We start from the raw sequence: 27,377 nt of genomic DNA, 5'->3' as shown, positions 1-27,377 counted from the left end.
TTTATATTTAACAAAAATACTTAAATGTTTTTTCAGTGATTGTTAGTATATTAACAATACCAAGGCTGTTTCTGGAGATCACAGAATAAATGTACATTTTATTTACAATTTAAATTTACATCAAAGTCGTCAGAAATAAACCTTGTGCGAAAAGATAGTGACTTTTATTTTGAAACTATGAGATTTCTGTCGTGTTAGAAGTTGTTGTTGCGGCCAGACTCACTCATTGTTTTGGAAGGATGGCCGCCCCTCAGAGTGACAGTTTTCAGAGACCACTGCAAAATGCTATGAGACTTGTCAAAGTGGCCATTCAGCTGGATACCGGCAACAAACACAAGGTACAAACATTTAAATCGTTAACCCTCTCTGTTTGGTACAGACATGACCAAAAGCCAATAACTGTACGCGAGACGGATGTCATTTATCTGCTGATGGATCCTGAGAACCGCAATGTTTTCCTTGTACTCCAGATCCAGTCGATTACGTCCCAAACGCGAACTTCGTCTAGTATTTTTTCCAGTGAAAGTAAATAAACACTAGTATCAGTTGAAAAAATCTTATCAGCACTGATATGCACTATTGACTCTTTGATATTAACTAAATCTAATGTTTGTCAATATCACCTGAAATTAGAGGTTGTGGTTAAAGATTTTTCTGTTGTGCCTGAGTGCCTGTTATTTTTCTCCAATGGGAGGTGGATGTGTCATTTCAAGAAATGCCCAAACAGTTCAGTGGGAAACCCAGCAAAGACTATAAATGTCTGGCACTGTGTTCCACAAAATCTCTCTGCCCCTCACTATGATTATGTTTTATATAGGAGGCATACTGTGAATACTTGAGAAGTATCAACTACATCTCACATGCTTTGCTTGAGGATGCAGAAATTAAACGTAAGTATGACCTTACACCTTTATTTTTGTGAAATCATTGATAAACAGTGTTTTCAGCTTTTCCAGACTGATTATTTCACAATAAATTTCACTTCCTTTAAGTTGTTGTTGTTATTTATGATTAACCTTCCTGCTTTAAGAAGAGTTTTAAGGAAGCGATCTTATTTGTGCTTATGTCTTAAGCTTTGTATTTTGGCTTAGTCATGATGATGATGATCTGCTCTTGTTCACTTAAAAGGCCCTTCATAATACTACAGTAAATTTAATTAAGCAGAAGATGCAATTAGTAAATTACACACATGATAATACATGATCACACATGTATCTCTTGAAGAAAAGATTAAATTAAATTATTCTTTAACTCCTATTTAGATTAGACTACATCTTATCACATTGGCACGTGATTACCTTTGCAGGTGTTTTAACAGCCAGATTCAACATGATAGGATTCTACCTGCAAAGCTATTGTTGTGTTGAAAAGGCAATAACTATTCAAAAATACATAATTTTTTATGTGTATCTTCTATCAGAGGAGAGTGAGATGGTGTCAGTGGAAGTGGAGAAGATGGTTAAACTGGCAGAGCAATGTTTAGAAAGAGTCAAATCATGCTTGGATAGAAGGGATGAATTGTCAGCACAAGCCTCCTACTCCCCACCAAACCCTCTGTCATCTCTCAAACAGACCACTGGTCCAGCCATTAATGTCAAAAATTATTCACAAATGACAGGTGAGCCATAATGTATTTATATATTAGGTTAAAGGAATAGTCTACTCATTTTCAATATTAAAATATGTTATTACCTTAACTAAGAATTGTTGATACATCCCTCTATCATCTGTGTGCGTGCACGTAAGCGCTGGAGCGCGCTGTGACGCTTCGTTAGCATTTAGCTTAGCCCCATTCATTCAATGGTACCATTTAGAGATAAAGTTAGAAGTGACCAAACACATCAACGTTTTTCCTATTTAAGACGAGTAGTTATATGAGCAAGTTTGGTGGTACAAAATAAAACGTAGCGCTTTTCTAAGCGGATTTAAAAGAGGAACTATATTTTATGGCGTAATAGCACTTTTGGGAGTACTTCGACTCGGCGCAGTAACACCCTCCCTCTCCCATTATGAGAGTGAGAAGGGGAGCGGACAAAAGTGCTATTACGCCATAAAATATAGTTCCTCTTTTAAATCCGCTTAGAAAAGCGCTACGTTTTATTTTGTACCACCAAACTTGCTCATATAACTACTCGTCTTAAATAGGACAAACGTTGATGTGTTTGGTCACTTCTAACTTTATCTCTAAATGGTACCATTGAATGAATAGGCCTAAGCTAAATCCTATCGAAGCGTCACAGCGCGCTCCAGCGCTTACGTGCACGCACACAGATGATAGAGGGATGTATCAACAATTCTTAGTTAAGGTAATAACATATTTTAATATTGAAAATGAGTAGACTATTCCTTTAAAACCCTGACACATTTTTATAAAACTGGTACATCAGCCTCAATGTACGGCATGAATATTTTAAACTCATTTTTCTGTAGCAGTAAATGAGGCAGCAGTGGTTTCTGAGACTCAAAGTAAACAGCAGGCCAACCTTCAACCCACCAGACACCGTAGGGTCCTTTCAGAGGGAGAGATGGGCTCCCCCTTTCTGCCCCCTGAAGTCTTCCAGAAGCTTCAGATGGTGGTTTCACAAGACAACAGAAAGTGAGTCAATGAGTTTCATAACAGTTGTTTGTATACAGAATGCAGATGAACTCTATGTAATGATGAGTAAAGAGTTCTGATAATAAATTGATTGTAGGGTTCAAAGCTGGCCTCTCATTGACCCTTAAAGATACTGTTTCATACAAAGGGAAATGCCAGATAACAAGCAAAAACAATATATAAACCAAAGTGAAAATATAAAACAGATTACTGTATTTCCTAAATGTTGCATATTTCTGTTTTTTGACAATTTTTTGTGTTTACTTATTGATCCATTTTGTAATTGACCCAGAAGCACTGAAAACATTCCGCTTTGTTTCAGACATTCGGTCTATATGGTAACAGAGTTGTGTGAATGTTGCAATTTCAGATAGGGATCAGAAAAAAGAAATAATGATATGTTAATCTTTCAAATAAATGATTAGGGCACATACAGCTTTTACGGTTGGTTTTTAATCACTGTCATTTGTTTTCTTTAATGCTTCACATGACACATCATGTTTAACAACAGTTTGTTACATTCACTTCCACTAACCCAAGCAATTGATCTTTCAAGGCTATCAGTTCTGAGATAATGAGTGAATCTGTTCTGCATCCATTTGAATGACGTCAATTGTACTATATGTTCATATCTCTACAGCTCTATTTAAGAGCTGGTCCTACTGTCCAAAATGTTTGAAAATATTGTACACTGTTCCTGGAACTCAATTGGAAGAGCATTGACCTGGCATAACAATGCCATGGGTTCATTTCCCAGGAAACACACCTGGATTTTGTGTAAAAAGAAATGTTTTTGATAAAAGCGTTTGTCACATGCATAAATAAAATGCATAGCTCAGTTTTATACTTTCATGTGTGTGACAGGGAATTAACACCTATTGAGGAGGCATCCCGTTTAAATCAGAAACTTAAGGCTAACTATGAAGCACGGCTGGCAAGACTTACTCCTGGTCAGGCCACTCAAAAGACCTCATTGGTAAGTCATGAAAAGCAAATGGGAGACAAAGTTGTGGAAAATACACTTATTAAAATGCATTTACTAATTAACATACTGACAGTTCCCTCCATCAGCCCTAACAGGATTAATTTTACGTGTGTTGGACTTTATGCGACATATTACATCAAAGTATCGTGAGATTGAGTGATCTGTGCAGCTTTAGAAGCACTCTCGCGGTACAATAATGTCATACGCAGAGCGGTCTGCGCAGTCCTGCAATGTCGAACGCCCCATGGTAGCGTACCTAATTGTACGCATGCGCAGAACACTATTGACGCCACACCTCTCGTTTTAAATGGCTTTGCGCGATTCACTCAAGTTTACACGCTGTTCCAAAGCGACGGCTGTAGTTCATGTGGAATTTAGTCAGAAACGATATCAGATTCACACAAATAATATTTTATTTAATTCCACTATCGCTTTTTAATGAGCAACGTCGCATTTAAATATATGGTAAGCGCTTGTAATTTGGTGGAGGTTCGGTTTTGGACACACTTTTTTTTAGTTGGGACACAAACATTGTTTGTTGGTCAGTTTTCAAGAATGATCCGGAGACGCAGAGAAACGCCAGTGGATCTCAGATTATGGAAAAAACTCAAGACATTTTGGAAGGTATAAGTTAAAACGTTACGTGTTTTTTGACGCGACGTGAATGGTAACTAGTGGCCTAAACATTATTGTTGTTGGATATAAAATTAAAACTTAAAAAAAACGAGTGACTCGTTGATTCAGACCAAGTTTGATTTTCAAAAACGCTGAGAGCAGGGTGCCGTTACAGCTGAATAAGATGCTGAAATGAACCTTCATATGAAATTAAATAAAGTCGCTTTATGAGTTTTTGAAGTGCAACGTTTAAAGCACAAAATATATTATTGTAAGACGGATAATTGCAAAATGGTACCAAAAAAAGTCCTGAGTTCATTATGTCATATTTAAGCCTGTGCATGCAGTAGTTAAAATGTCTGCCATAAAAACAATGTGTTTCTTTATTAAAATTCATTATTAGACAAAATTCAGATTTTTATATTTTTTTTCTTCCAGCTAATTGATTTTAAGTTTAAACTGAAATTATAACTTGCTTTATTTTCCTTTAATACAGACCCTCTCACTCCAAAGACAGATGATGGAGAATCTGATCATTGCCAAAGCCAGACAAGATGCTGTATCCTTCACCACCTTATGATGAGGTTTCCAGTGCCTCTCCTAAAAATTAAGTTTTCAAGTTTCACACAGTTCGGCAGTTGTTTTGTAAGATCTATGTATATCTATCTGATCAGGTCAGAGATGAAAAAATTTAGTTGAATAAAGGCTGTTTACACATGGTGTTTTTGACTACTTCTAAATGTGGTTGAAAGTGGATAGGCTTAAAACGTTTCATACATATACACCTGGGTTTAGCATCGTCCACTTGTGATCCAAGTGGACCTCTTTGAGGTCCTTGTGATTTCTAACTGGATTGTTTTCGTAAACTTGGTTTTTGCTTAACATCAATAACTTTATCAATATGTCCTGTGACTGTGAAAGCTGTTACATAAGTATGTAAATTCAGCAAAGGGTTTGGATGTTTATTTTGAGAAACTGGGTTCAATGTTTAACCTTTGAGATACATTTTAGGTCAGGGCTGTCTTGAATGAAAATAGTGAAAATCTTAAATCTTCTAGGATTAGGAACGTCACCAACTTTGACCTTTGGTACTTTCTATGCAAAGCAAATTATTTATGCTTTTATAGTTTTATGGTTCATTTATCAATCATGGTTGATTTATCAGTCATGGTTCATTTATCAATCATGTTTTTTTTTGTTGTTGTTAAATGCAATAAGATTATTAAATTATAGTAGAATGTGAACTTGCAGAAAAGTATAGCAAATAATGGTCTTATGCTATCGTATTGTGTTGTTTATTGTTTGTGTTGTTGCTGCTTAATTTGAGGAACCATTCCATATGTTAGTTATTCTTTATTTGAGTAAAGTGTAACCTTTTCAAATCGTAAGGAGTTTTCCTAAATGTTAACAGCTTCAAAGAAAAATGGAGGAGAGGAGACTTCGCCTTCAGGAAGAAGCAAACAGGTGAGTTTCAGGTCTTACTCCAAATGCATAAGTTAGTTGCTTTTTCATAGTGTCATGCTGAATATTTCGTATTTGTCATTTGTGTTGTATGTAACATTTTTAGCAGTTATAAAAGAAGTTAAAACTTAATAAAACAGCTGTCTTTACACATCCAGGCTTTTACAATCAAAGTTATATTAGAAAATGTCTAGGCTGTTTCAAGCTTTATAATGGTAGTAAATGGTGCTTTGGAATTAAAGCCCCAAAAAGTCCATCCATCCTTCACAGGAGTAATCCACACATCTCCAGTGAGTTGATAAAGGCCTTCTGAGGGCAATCAATGCAACTTTGTAAGAAAAAAAATAAATGTTTAAAATATTACAAACTAAATTAACTAGCTCCGGTAACGACAACATGTTTCCTGCGTAAAGAAAGTGGAAATGAGACGCTATGTCCTTTTCATTTTTGACTGAAGTTAGTGATGGGAGAAACGAAGCTTTTTGAAGCTTCAATTGATTCAGTTTTTCAAAGCAGTTCGAAACCCACACATGCTGGCGACCCCTGCTGGTCAAAATAGTGTAAAAGCAGATGTGTCCAAACATTTTACACTTTTTTTTTACAAAATAATAGCAAGATTTTTATTAAAATATGTTACAAAAAATTATTTAACTTAATTAAGACATAGTTAAAAGTGTATTATGTGTTTTTAGTTTTATTTATGGCAAACAACTGATTAAAACTAACTACCCTTTTAATTATGCACATTTTTGTCATTTAATCTGTCTATAAACAAAAAGTAGACAAAATGGCAGTGTTATTAGTCAGAAGGATAAATGTTTTATGAACTTTCATAGTAAAACTGACCCGAGTTCACCTAAACATATTAGACAGTGGTCATGTGATCAACTCCCCCTAGTGGTGAACCATCAGATTTTTGAAACGTTTCGAAACAGTTATGACGTAATGAAGCCTCGTTTGCTAAAATCAAACTCCAAACCACTGATTCGAAACAAAAGATTCGTAAATGTTTCGAAGCCTCATGAAGCAGTGCTTCGAAAACGACCGTCACTAACTGAAGTATCCCTTTAACAAAAATCTGTACTTGCTTATGCAATGGTCTGTGCATAGTAAGGATAAATTTAACATCTTTTAACATCTTTGGTTCATATGTTCAGTAAGGAAGTATGTGCTTAATAAAGGCTGTTTTTCTGCATCCAGGCGATTTGCAAACTGTAACATAATGACACCTGAGGAAGAAGAGCAGAGAGTTTTATATGCAAGTGTGCTTGAATATGAGCAGGATCATGTGAGTATGTTATCATTGTAGCCATTTGGGCTTCTTTTTTTCTTGCATCAGTATCATTCTTTATTGCTTCATTTTTAGGAATGGCCCAAAGTTTGGAAAGCTAGATTGAAAAAGAGCCCGAATGATCCAACACTTGTTTCAGGTCTTATCAGCTGTCTTCTTGGGTAGGTTTTTGTGTTGGTCTGTGCATTCATAAATGTGTATTAGAAACGTTGTCACTTATCAGGTCACCTGTTTCTTTTCTGGTCACAGCTGCCCAGATCACCCAGTCATGCAACTACTGAAAAAACTTCAATACAGAGTGTATAACCGACTGTACCCCATTGTGAATCAGCGTGTTCCTCTAAGCCCAATCCCTGGTCGCTCACTACATTTAAAACCTTCACAAAGTGCCCAGAGCTTGCTTCTCTCCGACAGATCATTGTCCCCTCAGCAGCAACCGAGCCCACTTAAATCTGCTCTAACACACAGCTTATCCGACGCCTCTATCTCCCTTTCCCCGTCCCGTGATCTCAACGCAAATGACACGAAGTCAGAGACGGACCTTGAGTACAACCCATCTCAGGTTCCCTCGGATAGGGAAAACTCTTTTGAGGATCTGGAGAAGTTTCTTACTCAGCTGGACTGGGTTCCTTCTCACAGCTGTGATGACATGGACTCTGATGTGACCTTTGACTCGCAGCTGGACATAGAGTCTCATGTTCAAGATCTTGAGGAGCGTGCTCAGAAAGAACATCTAAAATCCATAGTCAAGGATATCCACAATGCCATTGGTAATTATATGTTTGAGTTTTATTGCATTGCTGTAGAAACACTGGCTGAAGTTACTGTATATGCACAATGTCTTGTTTGTTTTGGGCTGTTGTGATTTGCTGCTTTCAAAAGGTGAGACACTAGATGGTTTATGTAATGTGATTTCAGGATTCATAGAATCCCTTGTTATATGCAGTTGGGATTTATATGGTTTTTATCATGCGTGTGTCTTGCGTCAACACTGGCATCTCTACGTCTTAAATCATCACGTTTGTCAAAGAGTCATTTTATGATTTATTAGATTACTAATTTGTCTTTGTATGAAACAGATCGCCTGCTGTCTCTATGTCTTCTGTCATTTGAATGTCTCAACACTGCAACTTCAAAGGACCATTGTGTGGCGAGTATAGAGGAAGTCTTCTTCACCCCCATTTGGCACCCTCTATTGGCACTCTTCAGGTACTGTCACATCAGTTTTTTTTAAAGCGATAGTTCAGACACACATGAAAATTACCCCATGATTTACTCAGCCTGTAATTCATATGATTATTTTATATCAGACGAACACAACCAGAGTTAAAGTAGAAAATGTCTAGGCTGTTCCAAGCTTAATAATGGTTGTAAATGGTGCTTCTAAATTGAAGCCCAAAAAACTCCGTCCTTCACAGGAGTAATCCACACATCTCCAGTGAGTTAATAAAGGCCTTCTGAGGGCAATCAATGCAATTTTGTAAGAAAAAAATCAATATTTAAAACATTGCATTTGCAAAAACATAGTACAACTTTGAAAAGTTTTCGCGTTACAGTTAATGGGGTACGATTGTGGAATACCTTGGAGAGGGAGATGAAACGATGTTTAAATATAAATACAAACAAAAGATTATGATGAGTATAAAGAAGAAGAAATGATTTGCCATTAGGGGTATTGTTACCATGATTAGATATTGAAAATGAATATAATCCATTTTTTATTTTATCTGCGTTTTGTTTCATTTGTTGTTTGATGTTGTATTGTTGTGTTATGTTGTTGCTTTTGTATTATGTTTTTTTTTTGTACTATTGTAAAATGAGAAATTGTATTAATTTTGGGGTGGGAGGGCGCTTATAAGCTCCTTTGCTTCGGCCCACTCCTTTTGAGCAGAATGGTTATTGCTCAAATAAACATAAAAAAATAAACATCACAAACTAAAATAACTAGCTTCCGGTAACAACAGATGCCGGTCACAACGCGTACTTAGTGGTGACGTGACGCTATGTCCTTTTCATTTTTTGGCTAAAGTATTCTTCTGTACTTGCTTATGCAATGGTCTGTGCATATTAAGGATTAGTTTACCATCTGTAACTTGGGTTCATACGTTCAGTAAGGATGTATGTGCACTAGTAGAGATTGGAGGGCTATGATTATATGCATTCACACACTGAGCAGTAGATGGCACTCTTAAACTAAAAGCAGCAGTCATAACTTTGAATTATAGACATGTTCCTCAGTTTTGGGATGCTTTTATACAGCCATCACTTCTTTTACAACTGCTTTCCAAAGCATGTTGTACCTGATATTAGTTGAGGCATATTCATTGCTTGTGTATATGTGCAGGGTTCCCACTGGTCCTTGAAATCCTTGAAAGTTTGTGAATCTGGGGGAGAAAATTCAAGGCCCTGGGAAGTTTTTGAAAATAAATATGCATAGATACAGGCCATTGAAAGTGCTTAAATCTATATTATCCAAGACGTTTTCTGGAAAATAAATCCATATTATTCCCTGTGTAGTGTAGGATAAAAATGTAAGCACACATGCTAAACTGTTAGTTTTAAATGCTTATATCTTCTGTATGTGAATGTTGATTCATACCAAAATGCTTTTTGCATAATTGTGTTTGACACGTGAAAACGTCTTGGGTTATTTATGTAACTGTCAGGGAACGAGACGCTGCGTCTCCCGTGCCATACTTCCTGCGTCCCTGTAACGCCGTCTTTGGCAATATTTCAGATAGCGATATACTTCCTGACTCCCGCATCACCCTGTCCTTGTCGTTAAGCCTCACCATTGGTTAAATTTGATATACACATTCAGACGCACTTACCCCTGGAGGTGTCCCCAAAGTGTCACTGCAGTGCGAGTTCCCTCAAAAGGGAACTGTAACAATGTATCTTAAAAGGTAACACGATGTAACCTTGCTCTCACTTGAAATCTGTCCCCACATTTAGTCCTTGAATTTGAGGGTATTGGACCTGGAAAGTCCTTGAAAGGTCCTTGAATTTTAAGTGAACTAAGGTGTGGGAACCCTGTAGGTGGCATTCAATGCGTATGTGACCCTGTGGCTAAAGTCTTATAATCTAATGAGATTAGTAGCATCAAAGTTGAAAACAGTAAATCACAAATTACTTTAGCTGAGTTATGTCACTTTTTCTATGTTTAAAAATACTATAGTTGGGTTCACAGTGCTTAGAAATTGTGAAAAGAACAACACAGTAACTTAGCTTTGGTAAACCATTCTCTGCAAGCATGTGAAAAATAGGTAATTGTAAATTTGGCTCCCCTTGTGATGTCAGAAGGGGATAATACCGCCCCGTTATCTTCACTATCCAACCAGGGCACTGCCATTTAGTGCAACGATCAGCTCATTTGCATTTAAAAGGACACGCCCAAAAACGGCACATTTTTGCTCACACTTACGAAGTGGCAATTTTAACATGCTATAATAAATGATCTATATGGTATTTTGAGCTAAAACTTCACATACATACTGTGGGGACACCAATGATTTATTTGACATCTTAAAAAAGTCTTATGAAACGTCTCCTTTAATTTGGTTTTATATATTTGTTTTATATACGAAATTATGATTTCTTTGTTAGACAAGTGCATCGGGAACGGGAGATGACTGTTGAGAGCAGCATGCGTCTTCATCGCAATGTTTCACCTGGTGATGTTGGTATAGCATCCAAATTGTTCCCCAGAGATCCAGCTGTGCTACCTGGTTCCTACCCATATGAAACAGCTGTACAGGAGTTGAAACTTGTATGTAGAGACTGTTGTCCTCAGAAAAAACTGGAATGTATAGGTAAGCCATCTTATTTACTTGACGTGTTATCATATAGACACTTCTGGTTTGGTATTGCAGTGCTTTATATACAAAGATGCTTTGTTCACAGGTCAATATGTACAAATGTTATACAGTGTTAAAATAACTTGTTTCTTTGCAGTTCGCACCCTACGAATTATCTTATACAGTGTTAAAATAACTTGTTTCTTTGCAGTTCGCACCCTACGAATTATCTGTGCCTGTGCAGAAGAGTATCACCTACTTCAAGAAAGTGACCTTCCACCTAAATCGGCAGCAATGTGAGTATACACATCATATTTTCTCTGTTTCTCTAAACAGTTCGTTCAAGTTCAGACTTCAAAATGACCTCCTGAGTATCTGCTGACCCTGTGTCAGACTTCATTAGACACCACAGGGGCCAAAGCACAACAGGGGTTGCGTCTCGACCGCCTAGACCCTGCGGGTGCCCAGGGCTAACTTCCTCTCTATGTGGGTCGCCCTGTCTGGATTTTGGAACACACTTTGGCTTTTATGCGCATTGAGAGGGGGTCAGTGTGTCAAACTGCTGCGGGACAGTGAGAGTTGAGTTCTAAAGTAATATTGATCTATTTATTCCAACCAAAAGCAAGCTTTAACTTTGGCTGACATGATGCATCTTTCTTTCCAAGAAATTGAGTTATGACCCTGCATGTGTTTTGAAGGGGTAATCATTTGCATCACAGTAGCTACTGACCAAAAAATGTACATCTCTGTCCATCTGCATCTGATTTTTTTTAAATTGTGTTTTTGCAGGTGTTTTTGGCTGTTACATCATCTTGCTAATATCTAGAAAAGAGATACTGTGAGGAGTGGTGCAGTAGGGGAGAGCGGGGGCGAAAGTAAAATTTTTCAGAAAAACGTAACTTTAAAAGATAATGTTATAGATCGAGATCTATTTTTGCTGTGGTCAATAACTCACAAGTGTGGTCTGTCAATACCAGGTAGAATAGGCTTTATGCCCAGCTGCACTACTTCCTGAACTTCAGCCAGCTCCTTGTTTCCTGTCTGCCATTATTGGACTGATTAATCCAGGTGTGTCTGATTATTGTTGTGACTACTGAGGTCAGGCACACCTGGATTAATCAGTTTGTCCAATAATGGCAGACAGGAAACAAGGAGCCTATTTTGTAAAAATGTAAAACGACTTCAGTATAATTTCACTTTGAACACAAGTGGTGAATTGTTACTTTCGACCCCACCTGCAGGGTCGAAAGTAACACAACAAAACAAGAGAGATTTTTGTGTTATACTGTTTTTTATTAAATGTACGTGACTATGACATCGTTAATATGTAACTGCAAACATATTTTGTATTTTATCTTTGTAAAAAAAATGAAATTACATTAAATTTTTCATTTTAAATTTCAGTTTTATCAAAAGCAACCAACAGTACAAACTTAAATTGTTGAGAATAAAAAAATCAATAATTTGAACAATCAAATTAAAAGAATATAAATTTTCAACATATACAAAAGTATTAGCAGCGGGACAAAAGTAACAAGTGTTACTTTCGTCCTGACAGGATCTCCTCACATTTAAACAGAGATGTATAGTAACGAAGTAGAACTACTTCACTACTGTACTTAAGTACTAAAATACAGTATCTGTACTCTACTGAAGTATTATTTTTTTCTCCTACTTCTACTTTTACTTCAGTACATTTTTTCTTTGAGTTTAATACTTTTACTCCGATACATTTTTTATGTGCTGCATAGTTACTCGTTACTCTCAAATGTTACGAATCATGGTCACATGGTGGTCTGAACCAATTGGAGATAGTGAAGGGCGACCCCTCCCTCTCACTCACAAATATGAGCCGGAAATATGAGTTGTGGGCAAATGTAAAGCGAAGAGAGAACCAAAGTGCGCAAGAAAGACAGAGAGAGAGAGAGAGAGAGAGAAAGAGAGGGAGAGAGAATGCGCAAGAAAGGGCGAGTGTGCGCGAAAGAAGGAAACCTAAATTCAATGAAACACCTTGTACCTTTACCTATTACCATTATATCGACTAATATTTCATTAATTCTGAATTCTCTATCGCCATATCAGTTAAATTAATCTGAATTATCTGAACATTCATGTCCTTGTACTCCTGCTACAGCCAAAGGAATTGTGAGTGTCCTTTAGCTTAAACATTTGAAATAATATAAACAATATTATATTCAAACTTTTGACTGTTTTCTTTAATAAGTACATTACACAATACTTGTACTTTTACTTTCAGTACTTGAGTAGTATATTTTAAAATAAACTATTTGCAATACTTAAGTACAAAACATGTTTAATACTTAAGTACTTCCACTGAAGTGCTGTGCTTAAAGAGCACTTCAACTTCTTCTCAAGTCACTTTTTTGATAGAGCACTTGTACTTTTACTCAAGTCTGGGTCGCTAGTACTTTATACATCTCTGCATTTAAACACGATTTACTTTTATTTTCTAAGTAAAACTTCAGGATGTGTTGGGTCACTAAATGACCTATAGATTGATCAGTACTTTAACACATGAAATGAAAAACAATGCATTATAAGAAAAAAAGACTGCTTTAGGAATTTACTTATCATGGCTGAAAACACCTTTCTGGTAGCCTGGTTAGCCAGACCTACATCAAGATGTAAGGTCTGGCAACTCTTCACACAATCGGCTCAATGCAAGGGGCGGGATATAAGGTTGTCCCTCAAAATGCCTCTGTACGCAATAGGATAGCGCTATGACCAATTAGAGCAACGAAGAAGGTGACGTATGAGTCCCATGCGTTTCCCCACCAGTGGAGCTAATTGGTATATCAAACTTTTACCGTAACCAGTCGGCAAAACTCCAAACACATCTTTCTTGCTTAAAAAGGACTTCAGTAGGGTTATTTGCTCTTCACTCAAAGAAAAACATAAGTCTAAGTCCTCCAGAGTCGCGGCCAAAGCCGCTTCAAAAGAAAGCTGTTCGCTAGCAGCAGCAGCCATTCTTTGTTTTCAAGTAGGAACCGTCGCAGGCAGCTCTGTCGTCATCATGTTAAGCCCGCCCCACAGACGCTACACACGATGTGATTGGCCTGACCAAATTTTGGTTTTTGGAGCTGTTAAGTGTATTGTGAGTGCCTAGACTAAACCCTGGTAGCAAATATATTTTGCGGCCGCTAGGGTGCGTCTAGATTTCTAGGCTACCTATCTGGATCTACATGCAGAAAACATTGAGTAAATAACGCGATATTTGTCCGCTCTGTCAAGTGTTGTGTGCTACAGATGCTGTCAAATAAATCTGTTTAATAAGTTTACAGTGAATGAATAAATGCCGCCTTGTGCAAAAAACTATGTTGCAAGTGCACGCCTGTGTCAAATTGATTCTGGCTGGACAGGATTTACCGCGAGTTTTCAAAATCACAGTAATAAAACACTGTTGTAATGTAAATTGGATTTTAAACGATAATACTAACCGTCAGGACATTTTATCGTGGTTAATCGTGAAACCGGTAATCGTCCCATCCCTATTTCGTATCGCGTTACTTTTGCCTCGGTTCTCCCCTACCCAATCACAAAAAGCACCTTACCCGACACATTTGTATATAGTAGCTAAATATTATTGAAAGAAAGTCATACAGTTGTTTCATTGGTCATTTATTGCAATCAATCCCAAATGTTTATGCCCATCCCTAGTGCACTCTAAAAAATGCTAGATTATTTTTAAGGGACAAACCCTAAACTTTTGGGTTGTAATTTAACACATGCTGGATTGTTTTAACCAATTGTTGGGTCAAATATAAACATTTTCTGGGTATGCTCTGCAGTAATAAAAATCTTTGCAGAATTAGACATGCCTGAATTGAGTAATCTACCAACATACTTTGGAGTAAATTTTTAAATATTGTCTTATTTTTACAGAAAACTTTATGCTCTACAACTTGTATTTAAAAAAAAATTGATGATGCCGTTTTAGACCAGCTGGTGGGTCCGCAGATTTTAAGTAGTTAATTTAAGGGAACACGCCGACTTTTGGGGATTTTGGCTTGTTCACCCTATCCCCCAGAATTAGACCATACATACCTTTTTCATCTCCGTGCTTGCCGTATCTCTGTTTGACGCACCCACTACTAGCCTAGCTTAGCACAAAGACATGAAGTAAATGGCTCCAGCTAGCATACTGCTCCCAATAAGTAACAATATAACGGCAACATTTTCCCATTTATATGCCCAAGTAGCAGTGTTTTGCCTTCTGAAAATATAGTTCCCAGTATGTATACGGTTAAAAGACGGCCGTGTCTCATATGACCTTGTTATTTGTACACGCTGTGACTACAAATTACAACATATAAATTGAAAAATGTTGGCATTATATTGTCACTTATTGGGAGCAGTATGCTAGCTGGAGCCATTTACTTCTAGTCTTTGTGCTAAGCTAGGCTAGCAGTTGGTGCGTCAGACAGAGTTACAGCACGCACAGAGATGAAAATGGTATGTATGGACATATCTAACTCTGGGAAATATGGTGAATAAGATAAAATCCCAAAAAGTTAAACGCACAAAATGGTTGAAAATAACCCAGCATTTATTTAGTGTATTTCCTAGCTCACATCCTGATGCAAACACAGTTTTTTATGTGTTGGTTGGTTTAGGTATATCAGAGTGATTGTACTTGGCTCAGAGGCAATGAGGATCTGTTCATCGCGTGCTGCTAGGTCTATCTAGCAGCTCACATAATCTCCCACAGAGACCTCAGTGTCAGCTTCACTTACTTTGTGTTGGAAATTTAAGATGTTTTCCACCCCACTCAACTGTGATAGTAAAAGCACAAGCACACGCCAGCATCTTGTAAATGGAAAAACGGGGGCCGTTATGATGTCTGTAACCTCTTGCGTTCGCCACACCCTGCCAAACCCATCAACCAAGCTGCCTCATTTTCTCCAGTTGTCCTAAGCACTGGTCGCATTTATATATTGGTTCCCAGTGTCATGTACATTAAGTCATTTAGCCCTTAAGATTTTATTTGACTTTACTGTGCAGGCGTGTAACTGTGGGAACTGGCATGCGTAATGCGATTGTATTGGCAACGAGAAAAGAAAACTAAGAGTATGCTATAGTTTGGCATTTGAGTCTGCATACCGTGTTGCAGATGTGTTGACGTGCTTTCTTGATTTGTAATAGAAGCGATTTTATCGCGTCGTAACCTGCCACTCATCTAGTTTAGAAATTGTAGGTTGTTTATGGTTGGCAAGCTATGATGCAACTTGGCATATAATTATTGAAATGGTTCCTACCAAGTTGAAATGTTAAATTGATGTGATGTCACACACTGCTTTTTAAAAGTCACTCATTCAATCTTATTTAGAAAGTTTGTTTTTATGTTCAGATTTTCTTATTTTCGAATTTATTTAAATATTGCTTGCATAAAGTTGACTTTTTTGCAAAATAACTACAATGTGCTTTAACAATAGAATTAAATGCGTATTGTGCAAGAATTTGGTTATACTGCCCACCCCCTAACAATCATGTTCGTTCTTGTCAGAGCAAGGTTGATTGGTGAATCTGATGGCGTGGGTTCGTTAACATATTTGGGTGTTTCCCGCTCCCTGCTTGAACTTGGGTTCAAAAATGATTAGGGATCCCAGTAGAAGCATTGCTTCGTGAGACTTGCCCTGATTTCGCCCGGATGCAAGGCCAATGCACATATTGTCTTTGTTTTACTTTTTAAGTTTGTGTTTGGTTGTGAAGGAAAATGTGAACGTCCTCATGCATGCGTGAACATGAACAATTTAACCATTCTCACCATTTCTTTCGGTTGCTCTGTTCTATTGTCTCTTTTTTTCATTTCGGCATTGCTTTGCACACAGGATTCGTATTGCTTTTCCCCTCTGTACAGGGATAGCGGTCACTTGATGTGATTGTGTTTCTGAGTTTGATTCTTTTGTCTTGCACAAAGGGAGCATATTTGTCTTTTATCATAAGCTCTTTTATGCACTTGCTTGCATATTTTGCTATACTGTCTCCCATATGTCATTTTACCGCTAACTGCTTCAAGGAAAACATTTTGGCTGGTTTTGAATATGCACAAATTCTGCCATCATTTATCAAACAGGCTTCAACAAGCTGATGACTGTGTCATCCCCAGCACGCCTTTGGTTTGCGTGAGTCTCATTTTTGATAAACCTCTGTTAGCAGAGAGGATTGTGATAAAATGCCGTATCGTATTTTACGTATCGGGTGTCCGGCAGGAAAGGGGACACCCAGCTACTTTCTCACGCAAGTGCACTCGCAGTTACGTGATCCATTAATGTAATCTGTCACTTTTTGTAAGGGTAGATGCCATATTTAATTTGAAGCGAAGGAAAATACATCTTTGGGGGATGATTAAACAAAGGTACTACCTCATACCATGTCGCCTAACTTGGTTACCTGGATACTTTTTGGTGATGCATTGGCTAAATAATTAAGATCAAGTTACACACCTATTGATTCCTTGCTGGATTGTGTTTTTTATGTTAGGCTAAAGTCAGAGTTTAAGGTCCACCTGGGTGTAATAAGAGTGTATAAAAAATGGATTTTAAATTTCTGTCTCTCTCTTTCTCAGAGGTGCTGATGACCTGCTGCCCATCCTGGCGTTTGTGGCTTTAAAGAGCGAAATGCCTCAGCTGGTGTCTGAATGTGCTGCGCTGGAGGAGTTTATTCATGAGGGGTGCGTCCTCAAAATCACTATCATCCATCTATATTAACTGAGAATGCTGCTAGTTGCCAAAAAAATCATTGGTTTGATTTCCAGGGAATGCAGGTGCAAATTTACTTTTAGCTTGAATGCAGTCTTAAGTAGCAAAAGCCAAAAATACATTATGGGTCAAAATTATCGCTTTTTATTTTTTGTTGTTTGTTTTTTACGATATTATTGTGAAGATCATATTCCATGAAGATATTTTGGAAATTTCCTACTGTAAATATATCAAAACTTTATTGATGTAGTTGCTAAGGATTTAATTTGGACAACTTTAAAGGAACAGTATGTAAGAAATTTATATCAATTAATCATAAAATGGCTCTGATATGTCACTAGACATTAAGAAATTAATTTCATTTGAAATACTTATATCACTCACAACATTGGTCTGGCCAGGATATTGTCATTTTAAAAAGTGGAGTTGCAGCCCTCAACTGATGTTGTCATGTTGTGTATTGGCCACCAGTTGTGTGATTGCAGTACCGGTTTTAGCCACAAGTTTTGTGATTGCAATATCAGTTTTGGCTACAATCCTACATACTCTTCCTTTAAAGGCTGTTTTCCATCACATTTCAGTTTTTCAGTTACTTGTATCTCGGCCAAATGTTGTTCTATTTTAACACTTACTTATTCAACTTTCATATGATGTGTATATATCCCAACTTTGAAATTGGTTTTGTGGTTCAGGGTCACAAATGTATAATGTAAAAAAATTAGTAGTTTGGCAACTATCATGACAAATTGTCATTAGTATACAATAAGGGTGTCGCGATTTTGATTTTAAATCGAAATCCATCGAAATTAAGTCACAACTTCAAACTTCGAATTAAAAAATGGAATCGTAAATGCTGACACGCCCCCATGTCACTTCCGGTCAGCTTGCCAAGCTGGAAAATAAAACGCGTGTTGAGTGCTGTGAGTCAACCTCATCTAATTTCGCTAGCTACAGCCAGTTAAAAGATAGCATGGCAGATGCAGGAGACCCCACGCAAGCTGCTTTTTACATGGGAAACAAAAAACAGCACACGCCTCTCGTCTTTAGCTGAAATCAATCAGAACAGAGCATGCATGTTTGCACAGCAGAACGGCGTCTGTGACAGGACCGGTCATTTTTTGAACTGAGATCTGTTTAAGTTTCACAACAGCTTATTTCAGTTACTTAAGAGTTATGAAAACAGCATTTAAACATGACTTATTGGGGTATAGTCTCACAATCTCATCTGACGGTAATAAAAGCATGTTTTTAAGGTGCAAAGTACTGACAGGAATGTTTGTCTGACCAGACGTTTCGTTTTATCAGGTATGTGCGTGTACCATATTTTTCCACTGGCAGCTGGACTAACATGGCAGGGCATCTCCGGGTTCAACGTCAGATATTATGGTCACGTACACACTGCATATTAATTTGGTTGTCAGTTCACCTTTTAATGCTTAATCCAGTTCTGTACACACACACTTCAGTAATTTACGGGACTGACAACCGCATTCTACAACCGAATTAACTCTCGCAAAATGCAGGTAGTGACAACGGCATTTACAGGAACTCGACATAGTGTGTACATAACCGAAATGAACAACTAGTAGTTTATAAACTGTTTAAGCATGCATCATGGACATAACACATCTCTCTTGGTCTCTTCTGTATGCACGGTGCAGAAAATGTCAGAGGCACAAGCGTTTTCTGACAAGTGTTGCCAGATCTTGCACGAAAAAACAGCGAACAAGAAAAATCCAATAATAAACCAAAATAAATCCAAATGCTTTACCTCAAATATCAAAATATTGGGACCGGCACCTTCAAACTTTAACAACACCAAAATCTTGATCACTTCATGAGCCAAAAGCCTTAAAGCTCCACTGTGTACTATTTTTAGTTAATTCTTAGCAAAAACCCATGTTTTCTTTCAAAAGTATGTGCTCATTCATGTGTAATTACGCCCACCCCACTAATCAAAGTATTCTCGTAAGTGTAGAATCTGCTATTTAAAATACATACCGCCGTAGCGCTCTCTGGCTGAATCCATGTTGTGCCTCCATCTTTGAAATACATTCGCCGACGAGGGACATTCCTGAAATTCAAGCTCCGCCTTTCGCGCTTTCAGACTACACTCAAGCTGGCCGCGAGCTGAAGCCTACGGAGGTTGCATTAGGGCTGTGTATCGCCAACAATTCCCCGATACGATACGTATGCCGATACAAGGGTCCCGATACGATGTGCATCACGATACAAGACTATTTTGAATTAATTTTTTTGTTCAGACTTTTGTAACATAATTATTATCTGTTTATTGTACATTGAATAAGCAGTGTTGTAACAGTTGTGTTTTTGCCATTCATTTATTAGCTTTTGGGGTAACATACTGTAGAAATGCTTAAAATCCCAGAGTTAGTACTTATGTTTTTTAAAGCAGTTTTACAAAGGTAGTGCCTTACTCTAGGCATTATATTTGTCTCTCATTTAATTATTTTATATCTTTGAACATATCTATAAACATCCAGTCAGAGTTAATACTATTTAGTAGAAATCAGATTATTAATGTGACAGTTATAGTTTGAAGTAGCTCTGTATCTCTAGACGTACACTTTTCACATGCAAATCTTTGTTCTTCTCAAATGGGTTAGTACTGTTTTATAAGAGAGTGGCTAATAAAGCCCTTTGCTGTAGTATAGGCTAAGATATCTGCGCTTTCATACTGAACTCATTAATTTTAAATATGCGCGCGAGCGAGAAAAAGAAAGAGAGAGAGTGCGAGTACGCGGCTCCTTATGCAGACACGTGCGCCAGCGAGACAGACACGCAAAGTGAAAGTATACCCCGCTACCTTTAACTCTACGTACACCATGGGACACATGCGTCCTTTACATATGGATCAACAGCGTTTTTCTTCACGTTACTTTCAAAAGTGCATCCGAATCGATACGGAAGGTGCTGTATCGATGCGCGCATCGTCATGCGTCCATGACGATGTATCGTCGTATCGATATTTTGAACACAGCACTAGGTTGCATGTGTAGGCGGTATATGTCATCAAGACAGACTTATTTCAGAATATTAACAATTATAAAGCTGACAATTATTCTTAGTTAATTGTAAATTGATGTAATATGCTTATGACTTGCGAATGTGATGTTAATTAATTTAATGTTAATGTAATGTTAATTTAAATAAACCAGGCTTGATGACGTATGCAGCCTGCGACCTGCGTAGACTGAATCCTTCGGCCGCACGCCGTGATAAACCTGCGATCTAATGCTTTGATTTGAAAGCCTGTTGAAGACATATTCTCGAGGACATTAAAACAAGTCGCCAAGGAAGCGAAACGGGGATTTTAAACGACAACGGAATGGGAAAACATCAAGACCAAAGTCATATTGGAGTTAGTTTTCCAAGATGGGGCTCATTGGACAATGAAGTTGCTTAGTTACTTTCTTCACCACAGGTAATTCAGCATATACGTTTACATCTATACAGTTTATGTTGTAAACTTGAACATGGGTATGCGTAACACTTGTTAGTGTAAACATGCATGTGGTTTAATGTCTTGGAACAGCCACACGCCGTCTCTCCGCCCATTTATGTAATCTGAGGTACTGAGATAAATGTTTTTCATCTTTTCTGACCTCTAGCACAAACACACGGTGACAGCGCTATTTTTAGCCTTTCATTGATAAAACGCCGCTGATCTGCGCGTCTTTCGTTTCATTTTACAAGCGTGTGAAAGTTGTGCGATCTTATTTCACCAATATCAGAGAAAGCTCTTACATATACACGGGCATGTAACACGTTTACTTAAAACATAAGCATTGGACTCTGACATATTAGTTTCGTGTCCATTTAAACCTGTCATTACTCCAGCTCATGAGTAAATGACAGGAGAGGAACTGGTCCACAGACCATCTCCTCAGTAATCTGAAGAGAAGCGGTCGAAAATGGACAAAAAGAGACGGATTTAAACACCAAGTGTAAACGTAATGTCTCTCTCTCGTCCACTTGTGATCTGATCGATGAAAACACATCTTAAAACCAAGTTTAACAGCCCCTGTGATATTTTTCCTCGCGTGGATGAAAAAGGAGTGTCTAAGCTACGTTTATGATTGCTTTTTGTAACTTATGTGATTTTAAGCGGACATATCATGACAATCAGACTTTTTACATGTTTAACATAAATCTGTGTGCTTTGACGGATCACAGGCAAAGGACAATGCAAATTGTTCATTTTTTTTCATTGCTTTTGCTTTAGCTACTAGAAGCCATGTTAACCTTGGCATGACAGGGCCACCATACTAGTTAAAACGCGTTCCGAATGGGGGGGGCTAGAAACTAATAATCAGTTGGTTGTCATATAGAGTTTTACCGCTAGATGGGAGTGGATCCTACACAGTGGGGCTTTAACGGTTAAGCGGCAAAATGGTATGTATGTACAAAAAAACGAGGACCTGGCAACACTGTGAGACAGCCCTGCTGTGGAGCAGCCTCAAAAATGCGTACAAAGCACAACACCAAGACGGACGTTTGTTGCAAAACATAACGCTGTTAAATTATTATAGTCACATCTGTGAGTGATAAGCACGCAAGGGGGCAGAACGTTGCTATGGTTATCTCAGTGTCAATCATCACATTTTCGGGAGTGAGTCTTGTTCCTTAAAGACATGTAACGAACATTTATGGGATTTACTCGCGCATTTTAATGCGGTTGTCACTCCCGAAAGTTTGCAGTGTGTACAAGGCCTATATTTCATAAAAGTATAGTCTAAAAATGGCACAGCATTTTTTTGTGCTTTCAAAAAAAGGTAAAAATCGAAAATCGAATCATGACCATGTAATCAAATCAAGGATTTGGAGAATCCTGACACCCTAGTATACAATAATTGTTGTCATATGGACAAAAATTGCTATCTGACATAAGAAGTTTTCTAATGTAATGAGAGCAGAAAATGTTCATTTGGGATATTTAACATACAGGGTATATATAAAAATAACTGGCCAGTAGTGGAGGTGCCAATCAACAAACCTGAATATTTTTGAAGTCCATTCTGTGATTTATGTGATATAGATCACTCAAAAAAAAAATTTCTGTCATGTATGTTTTTCCTACTATGCAAATCAATGGGTACCATCAACAGTGTAGTTGCCATCATTTATCAAAAGTATTCTTTTGTGTTCAACATAAAAGAAACTCATACAGGTTTAGAACAACATTAGGTGGAGTTCATGACAAAAATTTCATTGTTGGGGGTGAAATATACCTTTAAGAAATGTGAATACTTAGAAAGAAACTGTAGTCAGTTTGATATAATGCAATTGCTAGTGGCATCTTCAGTCACTCTATGACTCTGAAACATTTGGCTTCTTTTCCTTAAAGCTGTTAAAATGAAGACCTGGCTTGTCAAATTTCATTTTATCTCATGCCCTGATGTTAATTTGGCTAATTCTCTCTGTCACTGGGGCATCCATCAAGCATCGACAGTACAAACCGCGCCCTGTGCCAATAATCAAAATGTGTCATCTATCGCACCCTCTGATTCTGTTCACACATTTTATTTGGCAACCAAGAAGAAAAATCACCTCCAGTCTGAACTTGTTTTTATAAAAATACTTAAAACAAACAAAGTGCCTATTTGTAAAGTGAATCCAATTTTGATGGCAACATTGAAGGATTTTGAAACACCAGATCTCAGCATGTGAGGGGGACCTCTCGACCCGTTTCCTGAGCGGCGTTGTGGGTATTCGTGCCACCCCTCCTGCCCTGTACCCTTGCGTGTCTACAATGACCACAGCCCTGAGCTCTGTTTATCAGTGTAAAACCGGACATTTTTACAGGCTGGTTAGATTGGCACTTAACAGGGAGTGTTGGGATATTTTGGTTTGGGTTTCCCTCTCAATAAAAAATACGAATAAAATCTAGTTAGATGTTTATTCTTCTTGGTGGCTTGGAAGACCGTGCAGACCTCTCCTCGTAAAAATAAAGTTGTGATAGGGTTTTATTTCTTGCTGAGGCACAGTCAGACACGATCTTCATATATATATTAGCACCGTGTAAAGGTGTCTAACACTGCTTTGAAGCGAATTGTCTATTTATTTCTTTGGCTTTTTCACTGCATTCTTCTCGTTTTCCTGTACTTGGATTTAGCTTGATTTCGTGTCTTGGTCTCATTAGCAGATGAGTTCACTCAAAGTTGACCCTTTATGGGGGTGGTATTGTTTTCCCTTGTGAGAAGAATCGCCAGTCATGTTTATTTATGTCTACAGGTATCTGATCGGAGAAGAGGGTTACTGCTTGACTTCAATGCAGAGTGCACTGACTTATGTGGAGTCACTGGTTTTGGGTGGAGCCCCACCGCCGGCTACCAAACCTACGTGATGCAGGTGAGCCAGTAACAGTTTTAGGTTAATACTTTAGGATCACGTGTGGCTCTGTTTCTAAACCTAGTGTGCTATGTAGTGCCTACATGGGTAGCCTGTAGCAGCATCCATTAAAAGTAATAATTGATTGTTTGACAATCAGTTTTAAATGTCATGTTTTCATTTGTTGTTGAACTTTCCCTCAACTTTTGACCTATCAGTTGGGTATGGATTTTAAATTACACGGTGTTCTCTTTTCTTGGCCATACTCCCAAACAGGGAAAGAGAAATTTGAGTCAATCAGTTATATAATTTCTAGGTTCCTGTAGCTCACTGGTTTAGCATTACGTTAGTGGCGCAAAAGGTTGTGGGTTCGATCTTATGAATACAATGCATTACAAGATATACATTTTATCAGTGTGAAGTCGACAAAAGCATATGCTGCATGCATTAATGTAAAAACAAATCATTCTGACATCAGATTATCCGATTTTTTTCAAACATTTAACTTAGCAGAAGACACCTGTTTAGCAGTCGCTTACACCAGGGGTTTTCAAACTAGTGTCAGGCTACACCAGTGATGTGCGGGTCAATGTATAAACAACCCACACCTGACCGATGTGTTAACCTGCCCGCAACTCAGACTGCAAAAAAATTAAAATAAATATTGTACCCAACCCACTCCCTGGCCCGCTTTTTTTAAGTAGTAATTGTTTAAAATAGTTATTTGGGATTTTTATTTCAAACGACCCGACCTGGACCCGAATAGCATTAAAAATATTTTTGGATGACTCGTAACCGCAGGTGACCTCAGGCACCTGCTCATTTCGAATCAACCCGCGCATCACTGGGGGCACCCAGGGGGCCTCCATGAGTCCCAAAAAAATTTCGTAGAAAAATTGTAACATTTATTTATTATGTGTTTTTCTCATTTCTTGCTGAATACATTCCAGAATCATTTATATTTTCTTTGTATGTAGTGTGTTTTTTTTTGTTTTTTGTTTTTTTTGCTGTCCCCTTTATCTCATTTATTGGGGTTTATAAGGCAGGATTCCAAGATTTATTGTGAAAGTTGCTACTCTACACTCTTAATATTTATACATCCAACATTACTCTAAGAGTAGCCAGTTATATATTTGTTAAACAATATAAAATATATAAATTGTTATATGAAGAGTTTGGTTCCAAAACGCAATAAATCCATTTTTGGGTAAAAGTGTGTTTTCTATACCAAGAAAATAACAAGTTGAAAACCACTATTTTCTGTTACAAACTTTCACATAGCATCTTCAGGTTATAATAACATTAACAATTCAAATCCATCATTTGATTTTCAAAGATTTATTATAAAAACGTATTATATTTTTATGCAAAATGCAATAAATCCATGACCAAATCCAAGTTTTTTTTCAAAATGCATGACAGAACTTGATGCTGTCGTGGAAGAACAAGCAACAACCGGCATTTTTCCTTTGCCCGAGTGCCTCTCACGTAAATTATTCGATTTTGATGGCTTACGTTTTTACCCCCTACAGAAAACCACCACAGGTTTATCAATGCCATCAAAATTACTATTTTGTTTGTTTGTTGATCACGAAGTTCAAAGTAGATGAGGAAAACTAGGATTCTGTGTGTATTCAACCCGCCGCCATTGTTGTTTACAATGAGTGAAATGGTGCACTGTGATTGGTTGAGCGGATTTATTGCATTCTGCAGAAAAGGAGGACTGGCGTTTGTCGCGTTTTGGGGAGAAAAGATGACATTAACATGGCGGATATCGGATTTTGCATAAAATTAAGAATTTACTTTTTAATACTTACGGATTTTGGCAGTAACTAATTAAAAAAAATTTAAATTTTTGCGTTTTGAAACCAAACTCTTCATATATATTTTATGTAGGGAATCCCTCACAAAAGGTTTGTCACATTTGAGGTCCTTGGCATCATAAAGTTTGAAAACCTCTGGCTTATACTAGCGTGCCTCACATTAAGACACGCTCCTGCTGCCATCCGCTTAAGTCCTACCATCCATTCATCACACAGGATCTTAAAAGAAACAATAGGAGAGGGAGTCACTGGGCGGTACTTTTGAATAACATCCAATTTGCTGCTCTCTTACCTTCATGGATTGATTACATTGACCTTACTGAACTTTGAACTGAACTTGGAAAAATGCTGCTGCTTGTTGGCCAAAGGCAAAGTTTCAATTTGAGGTCGAGTTACTGAAATAATGATAGCCTACGGTGGCTTAAGTCCTAATTAGATTACCCAATGGAGACAGTTATACATGCCAAAACGTCAAACAAAACTTTTTGACTGATGATGCTTTTTATTCACACTTTAACATTATTGTCTGTTACACAGAAACTAAAGTAGCTGGCTGGCTCGCATTCTTATTAATTAGAACCATTTGTTTTCCGGTTCTAGGTGTCCAGCCAGCGGTAAGGTCTTATCTTGTTTTGATGGTGCTCAGGAGATGCTGACCACAGAGATCTCCTCTGCACAACCTGTTTAATCCCAAGTACAATCTTACTCGGATGCTGCTCTCGCGCTCAGGAAGCCGAAGGTCGCATGCGTTTCAATGCATTACGGGCACCACCATGTGAATTCATCAGAATGTGATTAGAAATGAGATCTGTGTGTCAAAATATCTCATTTATCTGTAATGAAATGAGCCAGATGTTATAAAGGGACTTTGCTTTGTCATTCGAAATGTAATGAATTCCAGTAACATGCTTTTTATATACCACTCTTAGTGATTTTTATATTTGTCAGAGCATTTCATATAGTGAATTTTATGAATTAAGGAGCACTAAAGCACTACTAGCATTTGGCATTCTATAACCTATTTATGACAAGAACCATAAGCAAATTGCCATTCGTGTTGTTTTAGCTCAGAATTTTAGCTTTTGCAGAAAGTTGCGCTTGCTAGTCCAAAATGATTGAAATTTGTATATTAGCCATTTTTTTGTAGTCTGAGCTGTGCAATTCTCTTGTAAGTCAATATACTACTATACATATATGCATCATGTTCCTGTATGATTCTTGTTCGGCAGCAGTAATAGATTTTAAATTTTGTTTAGTTTTTTAAAAGGTATAAATGCTTTTTCACTCTGATAGTCAAAAAAGGTCTGAAATCAATGTGAAAAAAATATCCAAAAACACTAATGCTGCTGTACCATCTATCAGTCTCCTCATGCTGTGAGGGGATTTAGTATAAAATCCACAATCTCTGATTTCAGGGGATTTGGTATAAGGTCTGTAATGTTCGTGTACAAATTTATTAATATATCTCTAAATAAATATATATTTATATGTTGTGTTTTTATGCAGGTCGTTTTAGATGCTGCTGTTGACTTATGTTTTGTTGTGGGAATATTAACAGCTTGAATGTAAACAAAATCGTCTCTGTGCTGGAGAGACGGCGACCGTGTATTTTTACTAAACCTTCCCAGGGTTCTTTGTCTTGGATCACATAAATTCTCAAGAGATGGAGAATGCACGTGGGCATGGTTAAGAAGTGCATGGCATGTAATTATGAAACAATAAAGAGTCTTTAACCCTTT

The 27,377-nt window shown here is 37.5% G+C and overlaps 1 protein-coding gene across 3 annotated transcripts; it reads left to right on the top strand.

The window, feature by feature from the left end:
- Positions 1-185: 185 nt before the first annotated feature.
- Positions 186-27,377, top strand: vps9d1 (VPS9 domain containing 1). 3 transcript variants are annotated; one of them, XM_073853680.1, is made up of 16 exons: positions 186-338; positions 818-890; positions 1,421-1,618; positions 2,431-2,596; positions 3,461-3,572; positions 4,693-4,755; positions 5,608-5,660; positions 6,858-6,945; positions 7,024-7,109; positions 7,198-7,718; positions 8,028-8,157; positions 10,555-10,760; positions 10,957-11,041; positions 17,332-17,436; positions 23,720-23,836; positions 26,233-27,377. In XM_073853680.1, exons 1-15 carry the CDS (start codon positions 240-242, stop codon positions 23,829-23,831), a joined length of 2,097 nt encoding a protein of 698 aa, XP_073709781.1. In that variant the 5' UTR covers positions 186-239; the 3' UTR covers positions 23,832-23,836; positions 26,233-27,377. The 3 variants fall into 3 exon arrangements, with proteins under 3 accessions (XP_073709781.1, XP_073709782.1, XP_073709780.1); XM_073853681.1 differs by having other exon boundaries at positions 187-338; positions 2,434-2,596; positions 26,239-27,377; XM_073853679.1 differs by having other exon boundaries at positions 187-338; positions 26,239-27,377.

This window comes from Misgurnus anguillicaudatus, chromosome 15 (assembly GCF_027580225.2).
Source record: "Misgurnus anguillicaudatus chromosome 15, ASM2758022v2, whole genome shotgun sequence".
Classification (NCBI taxonomy): Eukaryota; Metazoa; Chordata; class Actinopteri; order Cypriniformes; family Cobitidae; genus Misgurnus; species Misgurnus anguillicaudatus.
The sequence above is the reverse complement of the archived record's forward strand: the minus strand, read 5'-3'. Positions and strand labels throughout refer to the sequence as shown.

Bases quoted from the DNA above. Each gene is read 5' to 3' on its own strand.
- vps9d1 (XM_073853680.1), top strand. From the start codon at position 240: ATGGCCGCCCCTCAGAGTGACAGTTTTCAGAGACCACTGCAAAATGCT. The intron at 2,597-3,460 runs GTGAGTCAATGA...TGTGTGTGACAG, and splicing joins GTTTCACAAGACAACAGAAA to GGAATTAACACCTATTGAGG. The intron at 7,110-7,197 runs GTAGGTTTTTGT...TTCTGGTCACAG, and splicing joins CTTATCAGCTGTCTTCTTGG to CTGCCCAGATCACCCAGTCA.